The sequence below is a fragment of the Podarcis raffonei genome, chromosome 17 (assembly GCF_027172205.1).
Source record: "Podarcis raffonei isolate rPodRaf1 chromosome 17, rPodRaf1.pri, whole genome shotgun sequence".
Lineage (NCBI taxonomy): Eukaryota > Metazoa > Chordata > Lepidosauria > Squamata > Lacertidae > Podarcis > Podarcis raffonei.
This window is the reverse complement of record NC_070618.1, coordinates 29,587,154-29,605,427: the sequence shown is the minus strand read 5'-3', so window position 1 is coordinate 29,605,427 and position 18,274 is coordinate 29,587,154. Positions and strand designations below refer to the sequence as shown.

Below are 18,274 nucleotides of genomic sequence, written 5' to 3'. Positions count from 1 at the left end.
CCTAGAAAGTACTTTGGAAATTATCTTGTGGTCCTCATCAGTTATATGGCAGATAGCTCTTATACTCTTGCTGTAAGGTAAAGGGGCCCCTGACCATTAGGTCCAGTCGTGACCGACTCTGGGGTTGCGGCGCTCATCTCGCTTTATTGGCCGAGGGAGCCGGCGTACAGCTTCCGGGTCATGTGGCCAGCATGACTAAGCCGCTTCTGGAGAACCAGAGCAGCGCACGGAAATGCCGTTTACCTTCCCGCCGGAGCGGTACCTATTTATCTACTTGCACTTTGACGTGCTTTTGAACTGCTAGGTTGGGAGGAGCAGGGACCGAGCAACGGGAGCTCACCCCGTCATGGGGATTCGAACCGCCAACCTTCCTATCGGCAAGTCCTAGGCTCTGTGGTTCAACCCACAGCGCCACCCGTGTCCCAACTCTTGCTGTAGCTAGGAGTATTTTTTTTTTCCAGAGGAAGATTAAATGCTTTGTGCTTAGGCCCTGATTTGGGGCTTCCCATAGGCGTCCAGCCAGCCACCAAGAAAGCAACAGAACATTGCCCAGTTCCGAGTGTTCCGGTATTAACTGTGTTCTGCTCCGTTACCTTTTTTATCTATTAACCTCCTCTCTCTTTGCTAGGGTTCTGATCAAGCTTCCACGAATCAAGACCAGACCTTATCAGCTCAGCAGTCAACTGTCGTTAACCTGACTGGAGTAGGGAATTTTATGCAGCCTCAGGCAGCAGCAGGTATGTTGCTCAAGCATCCTTACAGGGCTGTTTTGCTGCAAATTTGTTTAACCACTGTTGCCCTGGAGGTCAGGTTTTTTCTACCTATGCTCTATACCTTCTTTGCCATACAGCATGACACCATCAATAGATTCCTCCTCCAGGAATAGCCCTATCCCACTGGTTCCCTCCATTCCACCAGGTTTTCATTACATCTACTCATAGCTGTCAACCTTCCCCTTTTTTGCGGGAAATTCCCTTATTCCAGCGCCTTTTCCCGCCGCTTCCCACTGCTATCCCGGATTGTTAGATATGCCGTAGACTGTCCCCAGGACAGGTGAGGCTGCTGATCCCTTATTTTCAAATCTGAAAGTTGACAGCTATGCATCTACTCTGTCTATGGGCTCATTTAAAAGCATTCCAGCACACCCCTTGCGGCCACCTGTTACTATTGTGTCCATTTTTAAATGCATTTTCCCTTGCAGACCTTCAGTTTATTACATATGGGTGCTGCATCTTACTGCACACTCATTTCCCTGTTCTAGCGTATCCTCATTAGAACACCTGGAACATTTTCATCCTCATCTCCTATGGAATAATAATCCCCAAACCACATGCTGATGAGCTGCTGTCCGTTTTCTGCACGAGCCAAGTTTTAAAAGCTGCTCTGCAACTTTTTGATACTCATTTCCTACAGCTTGCCTGTTTTGGTTCAGAGAGAGCCCATCCTCTTTCTAGGCTTCCTTGTCCAAAAACATTTCCCAGCGCTTAACACAAACCCCCTGCACCTGACCACCACTGCGCTGACACAGATCCCCATCATTTCTGAAGGCTTATATTTTATATTGGCTTATATTTTACCTTCCATACACAAGTGGGACTGCAGCAGCATGTTTTTTCTATATAAAATGTGCGAACTGCGGCTGCCATTTGTGTGAAAAAATTAACTGATCTAGAGTGTATTCATACTGAAATTGCTAACTAATTGAATTACATAAGCAAGAGTGCTCCAACTGCATGGTATATGACCTGTCTAATCAAACTGTAGTGCAGAGACAGGCAAGATCTAACCTGTTTTCACCAAACCTTGTCCACTGGGCATCATGTGAGACAGGGATAATATAAAAATAATAATTTATTATTTATACCCGGCCCATCTGGCTGGGTTTTCCCAGCCAATTTGGGCAGCTCCCAACAGAATATTTAAAACACAATAAAGCATTAAAAAAAATTCCTAAACAGGGCTGCCTTCAGATGTTTTCTAAAAAAAACAGATAATTGTTTATTTCCTTGACATCTGATGGGAGGTTGTTCCATAGGGTGGGTGCCACTACAGAGAAGGCCCTCTGCCTGGTTCCCTGTAGCCTCACTTCTTGCGGTGAGGAAACTGCCAGAAGGCCCTCGGAGCTGGACCTCAGTGTCCAGGCTGAACAATGGGGATGGAGACGCTCCTTCAGGTATACAGGGAGACATGGCTTATTTGTGGCGAGTCGAAACCTGCTTGGTTGCTATCTCCCCTCACCTGACAGGCACTTTTGACTGGTGGGCAGGGCAGCCCACCTATCAGTCAACTGGCATACTATGATTCAGAAGGGTCACACCCACTTGTCCAAATTAGGCCACAAGGTTCGAGGAAATAAAACATCTGGGTCCCCAAAAAAGCTCCCTCCATCTACCATAGTGAGAAGTCTTGCTGACTTGTTTTGCTCCTGTGATAAGCCAAGCCTTTAAAAACTGGCAACTTGATTTTTTAAGTTCCTAAATTCATTTTTGAATATATCAAAATTTTTGTTCTTGCCTTCTTGTGAAGACAAGTAAAAGCCGTATATTTTCTAATTATTTCGAACGTCTCACATGGGGGGGAAACCCGCTGATGAATCATGCCATCATTTTTTTCTTGAAGTGAAATCTCAGCTCTAAAAGGTTTCTTCTTTTCTCCTTCCTGGCAGCAGTTACGCTTCTTGCACCTTCAAATGGTTATGGCGGTGGCAGCAGCACAAGCACCTCAACTACGACACCATCATTCAGGCAGGCAGTCAAAAAACAAAGAGAAGCACCTCAGTGATTCTGCATTTGAGATAGAATGTATATTTAAATTTAAAGGGGGGGGGTTAAAATAGAAAAATATAGTTTTCTGGGGAAATTGAATGTTGAGATTATACTGAAGCATGTAGGATTGCATTTGACAACAACAAATCCTGAAGAACAAGATTTATTTCCCTAACAAAAATTTGTATTTTATAAAAAGTCATAATATTTTAAGAAGCAGTTTGCAGTATTGTACATATTTCAAGGTGGACTGATTATTTTGAAATTCATAAATGTAGTCTCTGAGATAAGGAGTTTGTGCAACATAGCAAATACCCTTTTTACAAATTACTTAAGAGACCCATTGTTTATGTTGGTTGTACGCTTTTGATCACTTTATCCATTAGTTTCTTCACTTCTTTGTGCCGTACTGTTGCCCGGCTGATACAGTCTTGAAGCTTTGTGCCTGTTATTACACTTCCTCCTTAAAAGGAAATAGGAAAAAAAACCCAATGTCAGTATAAGTCTAACATTTCTATCACATTGGCTTTAAAAAAGAGCAGATTTGAGAGCTGCCACACTAATGAGTGAAACCTGTTGCATATTACAATTTCATGGAGTAAAGCAATACTTAAAATGGAGATGAAAATGAATATAGCGCTTTGGGGCAGCTATAGGTGCAGTTAAAATATGCTGTGTGTTCATTGCAGAACTGCGGTTTGCCAAATACTTTTAATGAAAGACTGATTAGTTGACCAATCCACAAAGTCATTACAGTTTGGCACAGTACCTGGCTTATAAACAGAACACAGTTTGCCTTCTTCATCAGTTACAATCGTTAGATTCCCAGTTGCCAGGTCTTCCTCTTCTGCAGTTGGGTCAACAAGTATTACTGTGCTTTTGAGGACACACAAAAATGCAAAAGTTGGAGTGATTTCATATAAGAGGTACAGACATGTTGCTTGCAAGATATAGGAAGAGTTATGCAGGAATTTGCATGGGTTTACACAGTTCAGTGCTATTCTGAGATAGTCTAATGCACGAGAGTTAACAACAGCAAAGCTGTTTTGCTTGTTTACATACTCCCTGAAATAATGATTAGAAAGTTACAACAGTAGACTAGTCTTGAAATAAAACTAGGTTCTTACAAGAGGGTGATTAAAAGTAATAATAAATTCTTAGAATGGTTTATACAGTGAAGGTTTTACCAAGCTGATGCTCTCAGAAACACTGAAGAAGCAAAACCATCACACAAAAGCTATAACATGGTACCTGCCCCCAATATTCTCCACAGTCCCGTTTCACATTTAACATGCTTTAGGAAACTTTGTGGATACTTACTCAAGCAGCACAAATGATGTAGCCACTGGTTGCTTTTTAATAGTTAGAGGAGTCTTCTCTTTGAAGTTAACTTCTGCTAACCCCGTTTCTTCATTTACAGTAACGGCAGGTAAATGGACTGAAATAACAAAAGCAATTATTGAGAAAGCAGAACTGGGGTCTTCCTTTAAAGAGAGGGGTGTTTTTTGGTAAGGGAGGAATAGGGACATTCTGGAAGGAATGTGTGACAATGAAGAGAAAGTAATATGCAGCACTATGTTTCTGACTTAGAAGTATGGAAAAACATAGAAATACTTGATTACTGTGTATTTGTCATTAGCAACCGGAACTGAAGTGTAAAGTAAGATATTTAGGGTGCCTAGGGTCTCTGAAAAGGCGTCTCAGGAGCCATAGGATAAATTGGATTTATCCAAAGGTAGAGCTCTGGTGTCCGTAGGGCCAATGTATCAAAAGACCTCCTGATTTAAACAGAACCTCTCCCTTTGAAAAAGAAAGAAATTGTTTTTTCAACCAAAAAGAGAGAAACCACACTTGGAAATAGATGTAGGAACACAAAGTTTTCCTCCATCCTTACCCTGCTGGCAGAGTCTTAAATTGTCTTTGTATCTCCCCCACCTCCTGGGTGGGAGGATATAAATGATCATATTCTTTTTGCAAACTGCAAAAGAGCAACTGGGGGAAAGGCCAGGATACTGCACAGTGCAGGATTTGAGCTAGGTTAGAATTTCAAAGCTATTTGTGGTTTATTATTTCTATTTTGCCAGGTGAGACTTACAAGACTTGGGACACAAATGGGGGGGGGGAGTATCTGAGAGACTGGGTCAATACAAAGCCGGGTACTTTTGCTTCTCAGTTGCGTTATTGCTTCTTCAGCTTGCTTGAAGGCTTTGCTGACCCCTTTTCCTGCTGCTCCTTCAGTTTTGTTTCCTGTCTTTTGCTTCAAGCTGAAGCAATCCTGTCTTATCCAGCACGCAAGCTGCCTCTACTCTTACATTGCTCTCGTAACACCTTCTTTGCTTTTCCCAGTTTCCTGTCCTCCATTCTTTTCAAACAAAAACCCAACGCCTCTTCGCTCATTCCCTTTTCAACTTCATCTCATAGCACCTCCTTTTTAACTCTATATTCCAACCAGGCAGCATTCTGCAGCTAAGGTCAAAATGCAGATCGCTCATTGTCCGACAGTCTCTTGCAACAATCCCACTTGCATTGGGCTGCCAGGACTCATCCTGCAAAATGAACTCCAGCACCACCCAGCCTAGTTCTGCCTCTAGGTGGATGCTGCAGTGCCATTCCAATACCAATCAAATCTCAGTATTTTCCTGGCCACCAAATGGCACAGGAACATTCCATAAGCCCCTATGTTCCTGACTGATGGCAATGCTACAAAGGGAACAACAAATTGATTGGCAAGAGGTACCCACAAGCTACAGTGCATAGGATCATTCGAGATACAGTGGTACCTTGGTATGCATACGTCTTGGTTTGCAAACGTTTTGGATTACAAACACATCAAACCCGGAAGTGCGTGTACTGGTTTGCTACCTTTTTTTGGATTACAACCCATTTTTTGGGATTATGAACAAATTTTTTTGGAGGCTCCATTGTCGAAAGCACGCCTTGGGTTACAACCTGTTTTGGTTTACAAACGGACCTCCGGAATGGATTATGGTTGTAAACCAAGGTACCACTGTAGTTGCTTATTATTGCCCAGATCCTCAGTTTTGCTGCCCAGAGATTTATCCTCTCACTGACCCAACAATCAACCTACTCAACCACTGGGTTCTCAGGTTGACCCAACAACCAATACTACAGCACAGGATCCTCTTCCCATGAGAAATCAGTTTGTTTTTTTCTGGAATCCAAATTCCAGCAAGAAGTAAAAGTATTAAATGTACTCAAGGTGAAATGGGTTGCCCCTTTACTAAGTAAGAAATCCAGTAACTTTGCTCAAAGGCTTTCCATCCTTGAGCAGACCATGGAGGACCTTAATATCACTGCTTGTGATTAAGGACCTTAATATCACTCTTTTCTGATGCCACTTTGCCTATGAATGGGAATGAGGTTTTGAAAGATTCAGGAGAAAAATGCAGACAGGCCACCTTACAGCAGGAACCCAAGGCATCCACTTTATCAGAGGCGCCTCTTCAGGTTCCCTGTTGGCATATGCTTTCCTTCTTTGCTGAATGATCCAAAAGAAAATCCGAACCAAGATCCAGCCCAGCTTTGCAGAATGTATCAGAAACTCACTAAGCAATAGCTTTCATTACTGATGCCACCTTAGACTTTCCCCACTTTGCAGCCACTTCTGCCTACGGCTGAAGCTATGAAACATGAATACAGCTTCAAGATCTAACTTGGCTTCTGTTCCCTAAAAGGAAACCAAGTTGTCTGAGGTGAAGGCACTGTGAAGTCCTTGTGAAAACAAAGGACAAATGCCTTCTGTACCCAAACAAAATAGCAGATTCCACCCAGATCAGAAAGAAAGGGGAGAAATAAGTAAAGATAAGTTCTGTGAGATACAGCTTTAATTAATATGTTGGTTAATAACAAAACATGGTATGCTCCAATAGCCCATCTGTCCTTTGGGATTGACTCAAGTTTTGGCCAGACCTGCAACTAACCTTTTTTTGTTTGGTTTGTCTTTTTGTTACTGTAGCCATCATTGTCTACCACATTTTCTCATGCTTTGTGCCACTACGGTGATTTTGTACTACTTTGTTTTTGTGAAAAAAGTTCAATAAAAAACTTATTTAAAACAAAAACATGAATACCCGGGGTGCCTAATGTCCTGTCTTCTGTCCCAGTCTGAAACTTCCTGAGGATTAAGCCATTACTCAGCTGTCTGTCTCCAGGTTCCACCCTGGAAACTGCACATCATCTTGCAGGGAAAAGCCTCAAGTTTCACATTTTGCAATCACTACAATAACAGAGAACAATGGGAGCTTTATCCCCTTTCAATAGCCAGCTCTGTATAATTCCACAGAGATAGGGGATCTTAAGGCCAAACCCTTCCTATACTCCAAAGGTTTACTATCTCAAACCCTCCCTGTTGAATAAGTTGGATATCAACTCTCCTCTCCTCTGGTTAGGTAGATTAAAGCATCTATAGCATGTGTTTACGAGACCCAAAAATTCACTTTGCCCCTTCATGTCAGGACTCGTTTAGGCAGGCTGGCAGGCCCTGCCAGCTAACACCCCCTACCTCTCATCTGTGGGGCAGCCAATTCCCCCTGCAAAGGTACATCTTGTGGGGTTAGAAGGATTTGCAATGTGAGACGCCACCTCCAGGCATGTCTGCTGGATGGGTAAGTGGTCTTACCGAGGAGAACAAACGGTGAAGGTATAGTGCCTAGGGTTGCCATATTAACAGTGAAAATCTGGACAGAAAAGTTGTAGAGGTTTTTTAGATGGGCAAAATCACTTTTCAAAAATGGCAATTTTTGAGCTCTTTTTATGGGGAAACGGCACTGCCGACATGGGCTGCCATACGTCCGGATTTTCCCAGACATTTCACCTGATTTCCACCCAGGCACTGCTGCCAACTGCAGTATTCCAGATATGTCCAGGAAAATCAGGACATGGCAACCCTGGTAGTGCCACAACTCTCATGAAGGTTGGGGATCCAACTTTATGATTAGTATAACATAGCATAATTCTAGGGTATTGTAGGCAATTAAAATTGTAGCTGCTAACCTTCAGAGGAGCACTGGAAAAAGGGAACCAGAACAGTGATGCCAACAGCAGTGGACACTCAATTGCTACCCAGTTGGCTTACATCTCTACTACAAGGTTCAGACCTTCATAGGAAATTTACTGCATACTTTTAAAAATACTGGATGGCACAATCTACAATCGTTTAAAGTTTGCAACTATAACGGGGCAACTTACCATTTTTTAAGGCTGCTAGTAAAGCACACATACAGGCATCCAGGAGGTTTCCATCATAGTCTAAGCATATAATGTCGCAGTATAGAACCCAAGCAATCTAAGGAAATAAGCTCTGTTAATTTAAATACTGAAAAGGCTCTTAAGGGGCATCACAAGAGTGAAAAGGTTTGAAAAACACTTTAAGTAAGTCAGTATGTTCCTTCACAGGACTTTCCCAAAAACTAAGACTGAAACAAATTAAAACTAAAGATGGCAGGCCATTACCCAGAAAACTATAAAGTCCCAATCTGTAAATGTACACAATGAAATGCAGCTATATTGTACTATAACAATGCACTATAACTTTATAAACATTCACTGGTTCTTGTACAAGAGCACTGGCTGCCAATTTGCTTCCAGGCCCAATGCAAGATGCTGGTTTTGATCTTTAAGGCCTTTGTGCAGCTCAGGACCACGTTTTCCCATATGAAGTTGCTTAGATTTCAGCACCTTTTTCTTTCCCCAGGCATCTCTGCATTATACTGTATTACAGGCATGTCCAACACCCAAGAGACTGCGATCTACTCCCACTATTAAAAAACTGGCCGTGATCTGCCCGTTGGATTGACCAAAGTTGTTGAGCTTTATTATATAGTTAAATGTGGACTTGGGAGTTTATGGAAGTTGTAGTCCGGTGGAATCTGGAGAACACCATATTAGTTACCCCTAGGTTCTAAGCAGGGGACGCGGGTGGCGCTGTGGGTAAAAGCCTCAGCGCCTAGAGCTTGCCGATTGAAAGGTCGGCGGTTCGAATCCCCGTGGCAGGGTGCACTCCCGCTGCTCGGACCCAGCGCCTGCCAACCTAGCAGTTCGAAAGCACCTCTGGGTGCAAGTAGATAAATAGGGACTGCTTACTGGTGGGAAGGTAAACGGCGTTCCGTGTGCTGCGCTGGCTCGCCAGATGCAGCTTGTCACGCTGGCCACGTGACCCGGAAGTGTCTTCGGACAGCGCTGGCCCCCGGCCTATAGAGTGAGATGGGCGCACAACCCCAGAGTCTGTCAAGACTGGCCCGTACGGGCAGGGGTACCTTTACCTTTTACCTAGGTCCTAAGCTCCGTGTCATAATAATAGGAGTAGGAAGATATCACAATAATTAATTAACTTAACACTTAAAACTTTTCTATGTGAGCTAGAGCTGAACTGGTTCAAGGGTGCCCAACTAATCCTCAAATCACTCCCCAATTAATATTCTTTATGAACTTTTACTTACCTTCTCCTCTACAATGCACAGGTCTTCTTTCTGAATCATCTGTGAACTAAACCAGTAATGCAATGAAGACAAAAATCCATATGATCTTCCCATTTTTATTGAAAAAATTAATAAATAACATTTCTTACTTTTCAATCACATCTGCAATGAATTGACTAGCTGCCTGAGCCTCTTCCCCTGGAGGCCCCGGTCGAAACCTTGATGAACAGAGTGGAGGAAGGTCCACATTAGGAACTGAGGGGGGAAAAATGTGAATCAAAAAGCAAATTGAATAAATCTAGTTTGAAACACCTTTCTCACTTGGTTGTTTGTTTATTAGTGGAGAATGAAACAAAAAAGCTATCTAAATTTTATTAAAGTACAAGGTTTGAAGTGGTGGTGGAATAAGCAGCTTCACTAGAAGCTACAAAGTAGCAGACTATTCTACAAAATAGTTTAAGCTGCTGTTAGATAGAGCAGTGTTTCCCAACTTTTTTATGACCATGACCCCTTTTCGACCTTGTTTCCTGCCTGTGCCCGCCCCCCTCATGAGAGTAGCCAAGGAGGGCAAGGGCGGGACTGCTATTATATACATTTCCCTGTGGACTTTTGTGGGCTTTATTTGAAATTACTTCATTTTTAAATCTTTTGAGCTTTTGTAAACTGCCTGAAAAGTGCTACTTAAGAATAAATTGCCTTCCAGTAGACATGCATATGATAATACTTTTACTGCAAGATAATTCATGTAAAATCAGGAGCACAGCAAGCCGCTCGGGGCATGGGGGTGTGTGCTGTGCATGGGGGCAGGGCAAGCTGCCCACAGGGGAAGGGTGTTCGAGTGCCCTCCCAGCACCACGCCCCATGCTGTTTTTTTTTCAGGCGGTAGGGCGCCCTGCAGGCTGTGCAACACCCATGCCCCAAGGTTTGGCCACCCTCTGCGGACCGCTCCCGCCCCTCCTTAACTACGACTGTGTAAAATGCAAGTACTGTATAGCAATACACCAATACCCTAATTACATTACATAAGTGTAATGTTGTAAAACATCAGGAGTACCATGAATTCAAATGGAATTGCCAAAGTATCATACTAATCACTAGAGAATCAACAAAATCACTTGTCGTTTCAGGAAAATAGTAACTAATCAAACCTTACCAATATATCCCTTGTTACTGGAATCAATAGGGGGTGCTGCAAATTCCTGTATGCAAAATGTTAAGAGGAAATGTTTAGAACTAGAAGTTTAGAAATAGTTTTTCTTGACCTTTTCTTAAGTTCAACGCACATTTGGCGATCAATGCTTATTTTCCCCATGTTTTACAAATATTTAAAGCAGTTCATTATTATTTTAATGACAAAATGTACACATTCATTAAAATACCAATGGCATTTCTAGTATTGCATTCTCATTTATTCATGATGTAATAAATTTAAATGGAAACCTTGTAAACAGCCGGCTGGGGCTTTTTCCTATCCGATTATAACACTTTAATCTTTTTCATGCCATATGATTTAACGTGGGACTAATTTTTGGTTCTAACCGTTTTAAGGTAACTCCAAATTCTCTTGATGTTTTAACGTTTTATCCCACCGAGATTCTAGCGAATTGCAAAACGCACAGCATTTAACTCTGAAAATTTAAAAATAGCAGAGGAAAAAATTCCAAACACACAATGACTCTAAATTGGAGTGGGCGGTGCTTCTGATACATGGGCCAGACAGGCCATCCCCTCACCCCGGGCCTGCTCTCGCATCCAGCCAGTAATTTGTTCTCCACACAACAGCTTAAACTAACTGGCATCTATGGAGGCTGATTTTTAACCCTAATTGTTGTGGGGAAGGCAAATGAGCAGAGGTTAGCTCCCACTGCGCCCTTGTGCTGCAAGCTTCCTGAAAATCCCCCTAGTGCACCAATTAAGCTTAAAGAGATGGGGGAGAAAGAGAGGGTGCATATGAAAAAGAGGGCAGAGAGGAGTGGCTCTGGGCCCTTTGCACTTTTGGCTCCACCCCCACCCACTGCCACCATCCAGACCTTGAGAGATGTCCTCCAAGGAAATGTGGCCTACACGCCTACAAACAGCTTCTCTCTGGCTATCAAATGTTGCATACCTGCCCCCTGCTCCTGTAGGCAATATCCAAGTACAGTGGTACCTCGGATTACATACGCTTCAGGTTACATATGCTTCAGGTTACAGACTCCGCTAACCCAGAAATATTACCTTGGGTTAAGAACTGTGCTTCAGGACGAGAACAGAAATCGTGCTCCGGCCGGCATAGCTAAAGTGGTGCTTCAGGTTAAGAACAGTTTCAGGTTAAGAACGGACTTCCGGAACGAATTAAGTACTTAACCCGAGGTACCACTGTATTCCATTATCCAAACAGCCAAGAGATTGCGCCAGCCAAATGGGCAGAGACAGCCTCAGGCATAGTCAGCGATTCCTACCCTGAACAGTTCAGGTGGATAGTGCTTTATAGACACTATGGTGGTTCAACACAGCATTTCTACTGCTTGTAGCAAAAAAAGTGCTCTGTGCGGCAATCAATGAGCTACAGCACAAGTTGCATGTCACCCGTGGATAGCCAAGGGCATTATCCACCCTCTCACTTCATCATCCGGGCTCTTCAGGAAAGCAGTTATAGAAGGCCCTTGCAAGACACTGATTTGGCTTAGCAGTAATGGAAAACTGGTTGCTTGTTATGGGAATGCACCATAGCAAGCCTCAACTTCTGTGCTTCCCTCATTCCCTTTCATCTTTCACACATGAAGTTGAAAGTTTCCTTTTGTGGTCAGGCATAAGCCAGTTTTCCTTTATGTCTGAATGTGGGGAAGTGTAATCAAGGCAGTTAAATGACCAGGTTGCTTTCTGACCCTCCTTTAACCATTTGTAGTTTGAACAAACCAGCTTCCCATATTTGGATATACAAGAGCGCCCGTTTATTTCAAACCACAAAAAGCCTTCATTGCATATGAAGGAGGGAAGGGGACTGGTTGTGATTGAGGCCAAGGCTTACCACTAATGGGAAAAGATTGGTTTTCGTCACATCTGAAGTGGATAACTGTGTCAAGTCTGTTATTCCGTCAATAGAGTAAGGCGGAGAAAAAATGCTACAGAGTTCTGAGGCCCTATTGGATCCATAAGGATTGTGTAACCTGAAACTACATTAACTTAAAAGAAAACTATTCACGAACCTACCGCCTTAATGCCGCATATCACTGTTGTGTTTCCTAGCTTCACAAGGGCAGAGCCATCTGCAGTTGTAATTGAACCTAGAAAGAGACCATTTAACAAAATCAAAGCTTTCTACCTGTGAAATAACCTTTGCAAATCACACTGGCAGCACTAACACTGCTTGCAGAATAAGACATTGGTTACAAATAGATTATTAGCTATTCAGAGTTGTTGAGGCATTCCATACGCAGGGGTTTTGCTGAATTTTTTTTGAAGAAAAACTGTAAGATTTGTTTTCTTGTGACCCTGCCTTGCTATAATTCTGCAAGAAGCCACCCACGTTTTGAATTCTTAGTCTCTGGAATCAGAGCCATATTTTCTGATCCCTTTGAATGTATTAGCAGCTGGGGGGAGAGAGTGATGCTTATACGTCTAGAGCAGCCTAGTGAGGGAGCCCCAGCTGATGAAGCGTCAAGCAAGCAGGCGAGTTAAGCAGTGCTGCGCAGAAAGAGGCCAGGGCAGACTACTCTGTCCCTCCACACTTTGAACAAACTCCAAGATTCCAAACAAAGTAACACAATAAACTAATAAAATAAATTTATAGCCACAAGGGGTATGGTGGCTTTCCTGCACATAGTACAGTTTGTCACATGTAAAACTATCTGCCTGATGGACAGATGGGTAATGGGTGTGTAATTGGTGCAATGAGCTCCTGGCCCTCAGGGAAATAACCTTTGCAAAGTTTGTTCCCTTGAGGTCAATGTGGCTGACCTGGAGAAACTCAGAGACGCAGACAGGCTGGTTTGGGATGAGATAACACTGCCCCAGTCCCAGGATGAGAGGTCCCCTGCTATCATGGAGAATGACAGCCTTGAGGAAGGGAAAAGATCCCTTAGGTGGGATCCATTCCATGAGGGGCAAGCAGTTATCCTCTCACGCTGAGGATACTCCTTCAGGGAGTAGAGAGATTCTGGTAGTGGGTAACTCGCTTGTTAGGAACAGAGAAAGTTGGGTGTGATGGACAGGCAGATCATAGGGGGAATTGCCTGCCAGCTGGTGCTAAGGTTGGATGTCAGACAACTGCTTTTTGTTACATCATTAGTTAAATTAGAACCTGTGTTTGGTGAGGGTGAGAAAAAAGATATCTGTACAGTGGTACCTCGGGTTACAAACACTTCGGGTAACAGACTCCGCTAACCCAGAAGTAGTACCTCGGGTTAAGAACTTTACCTCAGGATGAGAACAGAAATTGCATGGCAGCAGCACGGCGGCAGTGGGAGTCCCAATTAGTTAAAGTGGTACCTCAGGTTAAGAACGGTTTCAGGTTAAGAACAGACCTTCATAATGAATTAAGTTCGTAACCAGAGGTACCACTGTATCTGTGTTACACTTCTATCAGTTCCCACAGGAAACGTTCTGCAATATACAGAAGACCATGTCTTTTCTAGTACAGTGGTACCTCGGTTTACGAACTTAATCCGTTCTGGAAGTCTGTTCTTAAACCGAAACCATTCTTAAACCGAGGCGTGCTTTCCCTAATGAGGCCTCCTGCCGCTGGTGCCCTTCCACCCTTCGGGTTCCATTCTTAGACCGAGGTAAAGTTCGCAAACCGGGACACTACTTCCGGTTTTACGCAGTTCTTAAACCAAATCGTTCATAAACAGGGCTATTCTTAAACTGAGGTACCACTGTACATTCAAAGCACAACCAGTCTACCAAGAAACACTCACCTATGTTGACAGTTGTGGTTCTGAATTCACCAAGGTCCCTTCCATCAGGACGGCAGTTTTCTTTCTAAAAAGATCATCAAGTCTCATATACAAGCAACTAATCTTATCCACTAGCAATGTAAGAGCTTAACTAAAACAGGCTCTTAAAGACCAGCATTTGACGGACTGCTATGACGTGTGGGCAGAATCCAAGAACAAAAGCGTTTTTTTCCTGATTGTTTATATTATATGCACATTTTTTGTTATTTAGATTTTATTTTATCGAAGTGATTTCAATTAAAAGAAATAAAGTGATACAGGAAAAAAGAAGGAACAGTAAGAGGGAAGAGAAAAGCAAAGCTCTCTCTCTCTATATATATATAATATTTATGTGCAAAAATGCAAGATATGATATGCCCATACATTCTTATATAAATTGGTATTATATGCACATTTATGTAGAAAAAAAATTCAGGCCATAACAGATAAACACCCATCTCTGAGTACAGTCCAAAGTTTGGCACATTCATGGAATTTCAATCTATCTCTCACAACTGATAATATGAAAGTGCCAAATAGGAACACCCATTCCTGTATCAGTTATTACATAAGCCAATATGACATTAGCTTCAAGGTTATTAACTGTCTTCATTTTACATGCAACATTGTCATATACCCGATAAATGATACAGAAGAAGTTGTGGTTTTGCATGACCTTCCAGCAGGGCTTCTCCCGTGCCAGGAAACGGCACTGCAATGCTACAGAGGTGCCGGAATGCACCAAAGAGGTACTGGAACTCAGCTCCGGTGAGTTCCAGATGAAAAAAAAAGCCATGCCGTCTAGGTATATGAAAAGGAGCTGTAAAATTGGCTAAACCAGATGTGAAAGCAGCTTCTAGTCTAGTCAACTGCACTTCTAAGAGACTTCTGATACAAACTTCCTACCACAAAGGGCCAATTCACACAGCCACCAACCAGATTTTCTTTGTATGTAAAATCCTACCTGAGAAAGACATGAACATGGTACATGTCATGTCTGAACAATTTGGGTCTTGTTGCATTGAATTTGATGTGTAGAGGCCCAATTCCAAAGCTAACTGGAAATCTTAGCAGTCTGAAAAGTGGAAGAGGCATGCCCAACAGGCAAATATCATCTTACTATCCCACGGTGCCTTGGGGGAAGATTTTCTGATCCAGACCAAAGGTGCTGGAAAATCAAAAGGCCATTTTGGCTCACCTGATTTTGAAATTCAAAGATATAGCTCACTTTTAAAAAATTCAGGGCCAACAATGTTTTAACACACACAAATGCTCACTGTACTCACTAAGAATCTTCTGTAATACTCCAAAGGTTCCACAGTTCTGAAAACAAATAGAATGGTAAAGACAAAATGTTTTGCAAAAGAGACTGCTTGCAAAAAGACAAAGGGCGAGACCCAGACCGAATAATGTTTACAGTAGACCCAATGAAATAAGTAGTACAAAGTAGTCATGACTTACTGAAACCCCATTGATTTCACTGGGCCTACTCTGAGTAAAACTTTGCTAAATATGTGTCTCGGGGGACAATGGAGGAGTGCTCCCTTAGGGGTAAAGTCAAATCGCTGGAGGGTTACATCATCTGCAATTGTCTGGTTTTAAAACTGACAAGCAGCTCTGTGAAGCTTTTTCAATTTTACCTCCAAGAGTTAAGATGAAGCCTAATTATTATCTTGGTGGAAAAATGGTTATTGAAGTTAATGAATTTAGCTGAGATGGCAAAGTTGACATGCTTAATTTGGGAAGAATCACTGTTGGCATTTACTAATGAATGGAAACCAAATTCTGAGAAAATTAATAATTTGAAATGGATAATGAAAATTAATAAAGAAATATTTTAACTGCCTGGTTTCACCCTGACAGATGTGTCCTATTAACTCAGATACAACTAACCACAAATGTGAATTTGGTTTCAGTAAAAATAACTATTATTAGAGACTTCTCCAAGTTACTTTGCTGCTTGTAAAGGGTCACTATTTTCTAAACATTAATTACACCTCTTCAAAGCTGGGCTAGTGCCATGATGGTCTGTGACAATGAATTTATGTAGCCCTCTATCTTTTTACATGAAAAAGAGCACACACGCACACACACATATGTATGTAGAGGCTTTTCTTCTCTTCCCTAAATAGATACAATTATTTTCTGAAATTGCTCTTTATGACAACATGCTCAATGCTTGGGCTATGCTGCCATCCTCTTTCTTTTCTCTTTACGTGCCATCCTACATTACCAAAACACATTATTCTTGTTACGTCAATAACATAGATTTTTCATACACTTTCCTCTGCCAAAGGACACTTTCCCTGCTAGGTCTAAGAATTGAATATACAAATCCTATATATGTGATATATGAGCACTGAAAGTAGAAGGCGTTACACAAATATCTACTAAACTATTTTATATGTTCCCAATTGGGGAAATAGAATTTTTGTTTTTAACTCTAGTGAGGATAAAATTGAACTGAAAGTGAGAAATTTGGCATGGGAAAGGGAAGAGAACTCCAGATATCTGTCCGGCCTCATTCTGCAAAAGGGGGGAAGCTCCTTTGTAATGTATTCTGCAGTTGACCTCCTTTGTAATGTTTTATTTTGAAATCTTCAAGATAATATTTTAGTTTTCTGTTATGTTGCTTTAACTGTATACTCTATGTTTGACTTTCTTCAGATTGTTTTATTGATGTTTCATTGACTTAATATGCTGCAAACCACTTTGAGATTTTTCTTAAAAATATAAAGCGGAATGGAAATTTAAAAAATAAAATAAAATTCTCATTCTTTTAAGCACACTTGTGCACTGAAATATTTATTCATATTTAATGCAATTACTTCCCAGAATAACATGCTCAATGCTTGGGCTATACTGACATCCTCTTTCTTTTTCTCTTCCTGTGTCATCCCATAGTTCGGGGTGAAAAACAAGATTCGCGCCCTCAGGGCTCGGCTTGCTCTCCGGCAACGTGAGGCAAAAAAAAAAAAAAAGGCGGCGAAACCCGCCGTGAGGGAACGGCAGGTCCTCGGCCAGGGCCAAAAACCTGAGCAAAAACTCCCGCCGCCAACTCCTCCCCCCTCGTGCGGTTAGTTAGGGGTTCGCGCCCCGGAATCCCGGCGACTCGCTGCGTTCACACGTGCAGAGCGCTTTCACGAGACCAGGGGGAGGGAGGGTAGCGGCGAAGGCCTGGGAAGCAGCGACGCCGCGTCCAGGCCGCGGGCTCCGGCTGAGAACCCAGAGCTCGGGCGCCGTGAGGGGAGAAGGGGAGCCGCCGCTCGAAGCGAGTTTACCCACCTGAAGCCAGCCGCCGCCGCCATCGCCATCATCGCCGCCTCAGAGGAGCTGCTACTTTTTCGGCAGTTGCTACAAGGCCTCCCAGGCGCAGAGGGCGCTGCTGAGGCGAGGCCGGAAGTGGCCCTCCAAGGGCGGGGGGGAGGTTTTCGTAACGTTTCCGGGAGGGACGGGAAGCTGTTGTTGGCCGTCAGCCTCGCACGAAACATAAATATTTTTTTAAAAAATCAAGAGTAGGCCATCTCACCGTCTGGGTATGGAGCTTCCGGGTTTGCGTTGGAAGCGGCGTCTTCTTCTTCCAAGTCAGCGTGGAAGCGAGAGGCGCTCATCATAAACCAGCAGAGAAATGCATGAGATCAAATTAATTACAGCGAAGCAACCCACTCTCTCTCTCCCCCCGAAGTAATGAAACTTTATCGTAAAACAAACAATAGTCAGTTTAAAAACAAGCGGAACAGACTGAACGATCATCAGTTCTAAGACCTTAATAGGCTTGAGCAAATATATAAGTCGTGGCCAAGCGCTGAAATGATTTTATAAGAGGTGGGGCTTTGGGTTCACTGTCAATTCCCTATGCAAAAACCGGTCAGCTCGCAGCATACATGAAAACCTTCGGGTGAAGTTTGGAAAACTAATTTTTATTTATTTAGTTATGCCCCGCCTTTCTCCCCCGACAGGTACTCAAGGCGGCTTACAGATAATTAATACCAATAGTGATAATAACAACGCTTTAAGTGTACTTCAGATCCCAAACGGAACCCTAATTTGGACGACATTGTTATATTATTAATTATGTATTAATTGTAATTATTTGTTGTTGCTGCTGCTGTTGTTATTGTTATTATATTATAATATACCTCCCATCATCCGAAGA

General features: G+C 42.6%; 2 protein-coding genes across 11 annotated transcripts in view; one reads left to right on the top strand and one right to left on the bottom strand.

Moving 5' to 3' along the window:
• The window catches only part of SUPT20H (SPT20 homolog, SAGA complex component), a 33,073-nt gene extending 30,054 nt beyond the window's left edge, over window positions 1-3,019 (top strand). For 7 of the 10 annotated variants that reach the window (XM_053371957.1, XM_053371959.1, XM_053371954.1 and 4 more), the window contains 2 exons: window positions 629-737; window positions 2,666-3,019. In XM_053371957.1, coding sequence (XP_053227932.1) covers window positions 629-737; window positions 2,666-2,781 — 225 coding nt within the window. In that variant the 3' untranslated portion in view covers window positions 2,782-3,019. The remainder of the gene's footprint in view (window positions 1-628; window positions 738-2,665) is intronic. The other 3 variants (XM_053371958.1, XM_053371956.1, XM_053371962.1) reach the window with 1 other exon arrangement.
• Window positions 3,020-3,047: 28 nt separating this feature from the next.
• EXOSC8 (exosome component 8) lies at window positions 3,048-17,523 on the bottom strand. Its single transcript, XM_053371966.1, has 11 exons — window positions 17,404-17,523; window positions 15,405-15,441; window positions 14,101-14,164; window positions 12,395-12,468; window positions 10,356-10,401; window positions 9,352-9,457; window positions 9,224-9,269; window positions 7,974-8,070; window positions 4,086-4,203; window positions 3,535-3,641; window positions 3,048-3,228 (listed from the first exon to the last, which is right to left on the bottom strand). Exons 1-11 carry the CDS (start codon window positions 17,433-17,435, stop codon window positions 3,113-3,115), a joined length of 843 nt encoding a protein of 280 aa, XP_053227941.1. The 5' UTR covers window positions 17,436-17,523; the 3' UTR covers window positions 3,048-3,112.
• Between the last annotated feature and the right edge of the window lie 751 nt (window positions 17,524-18,274).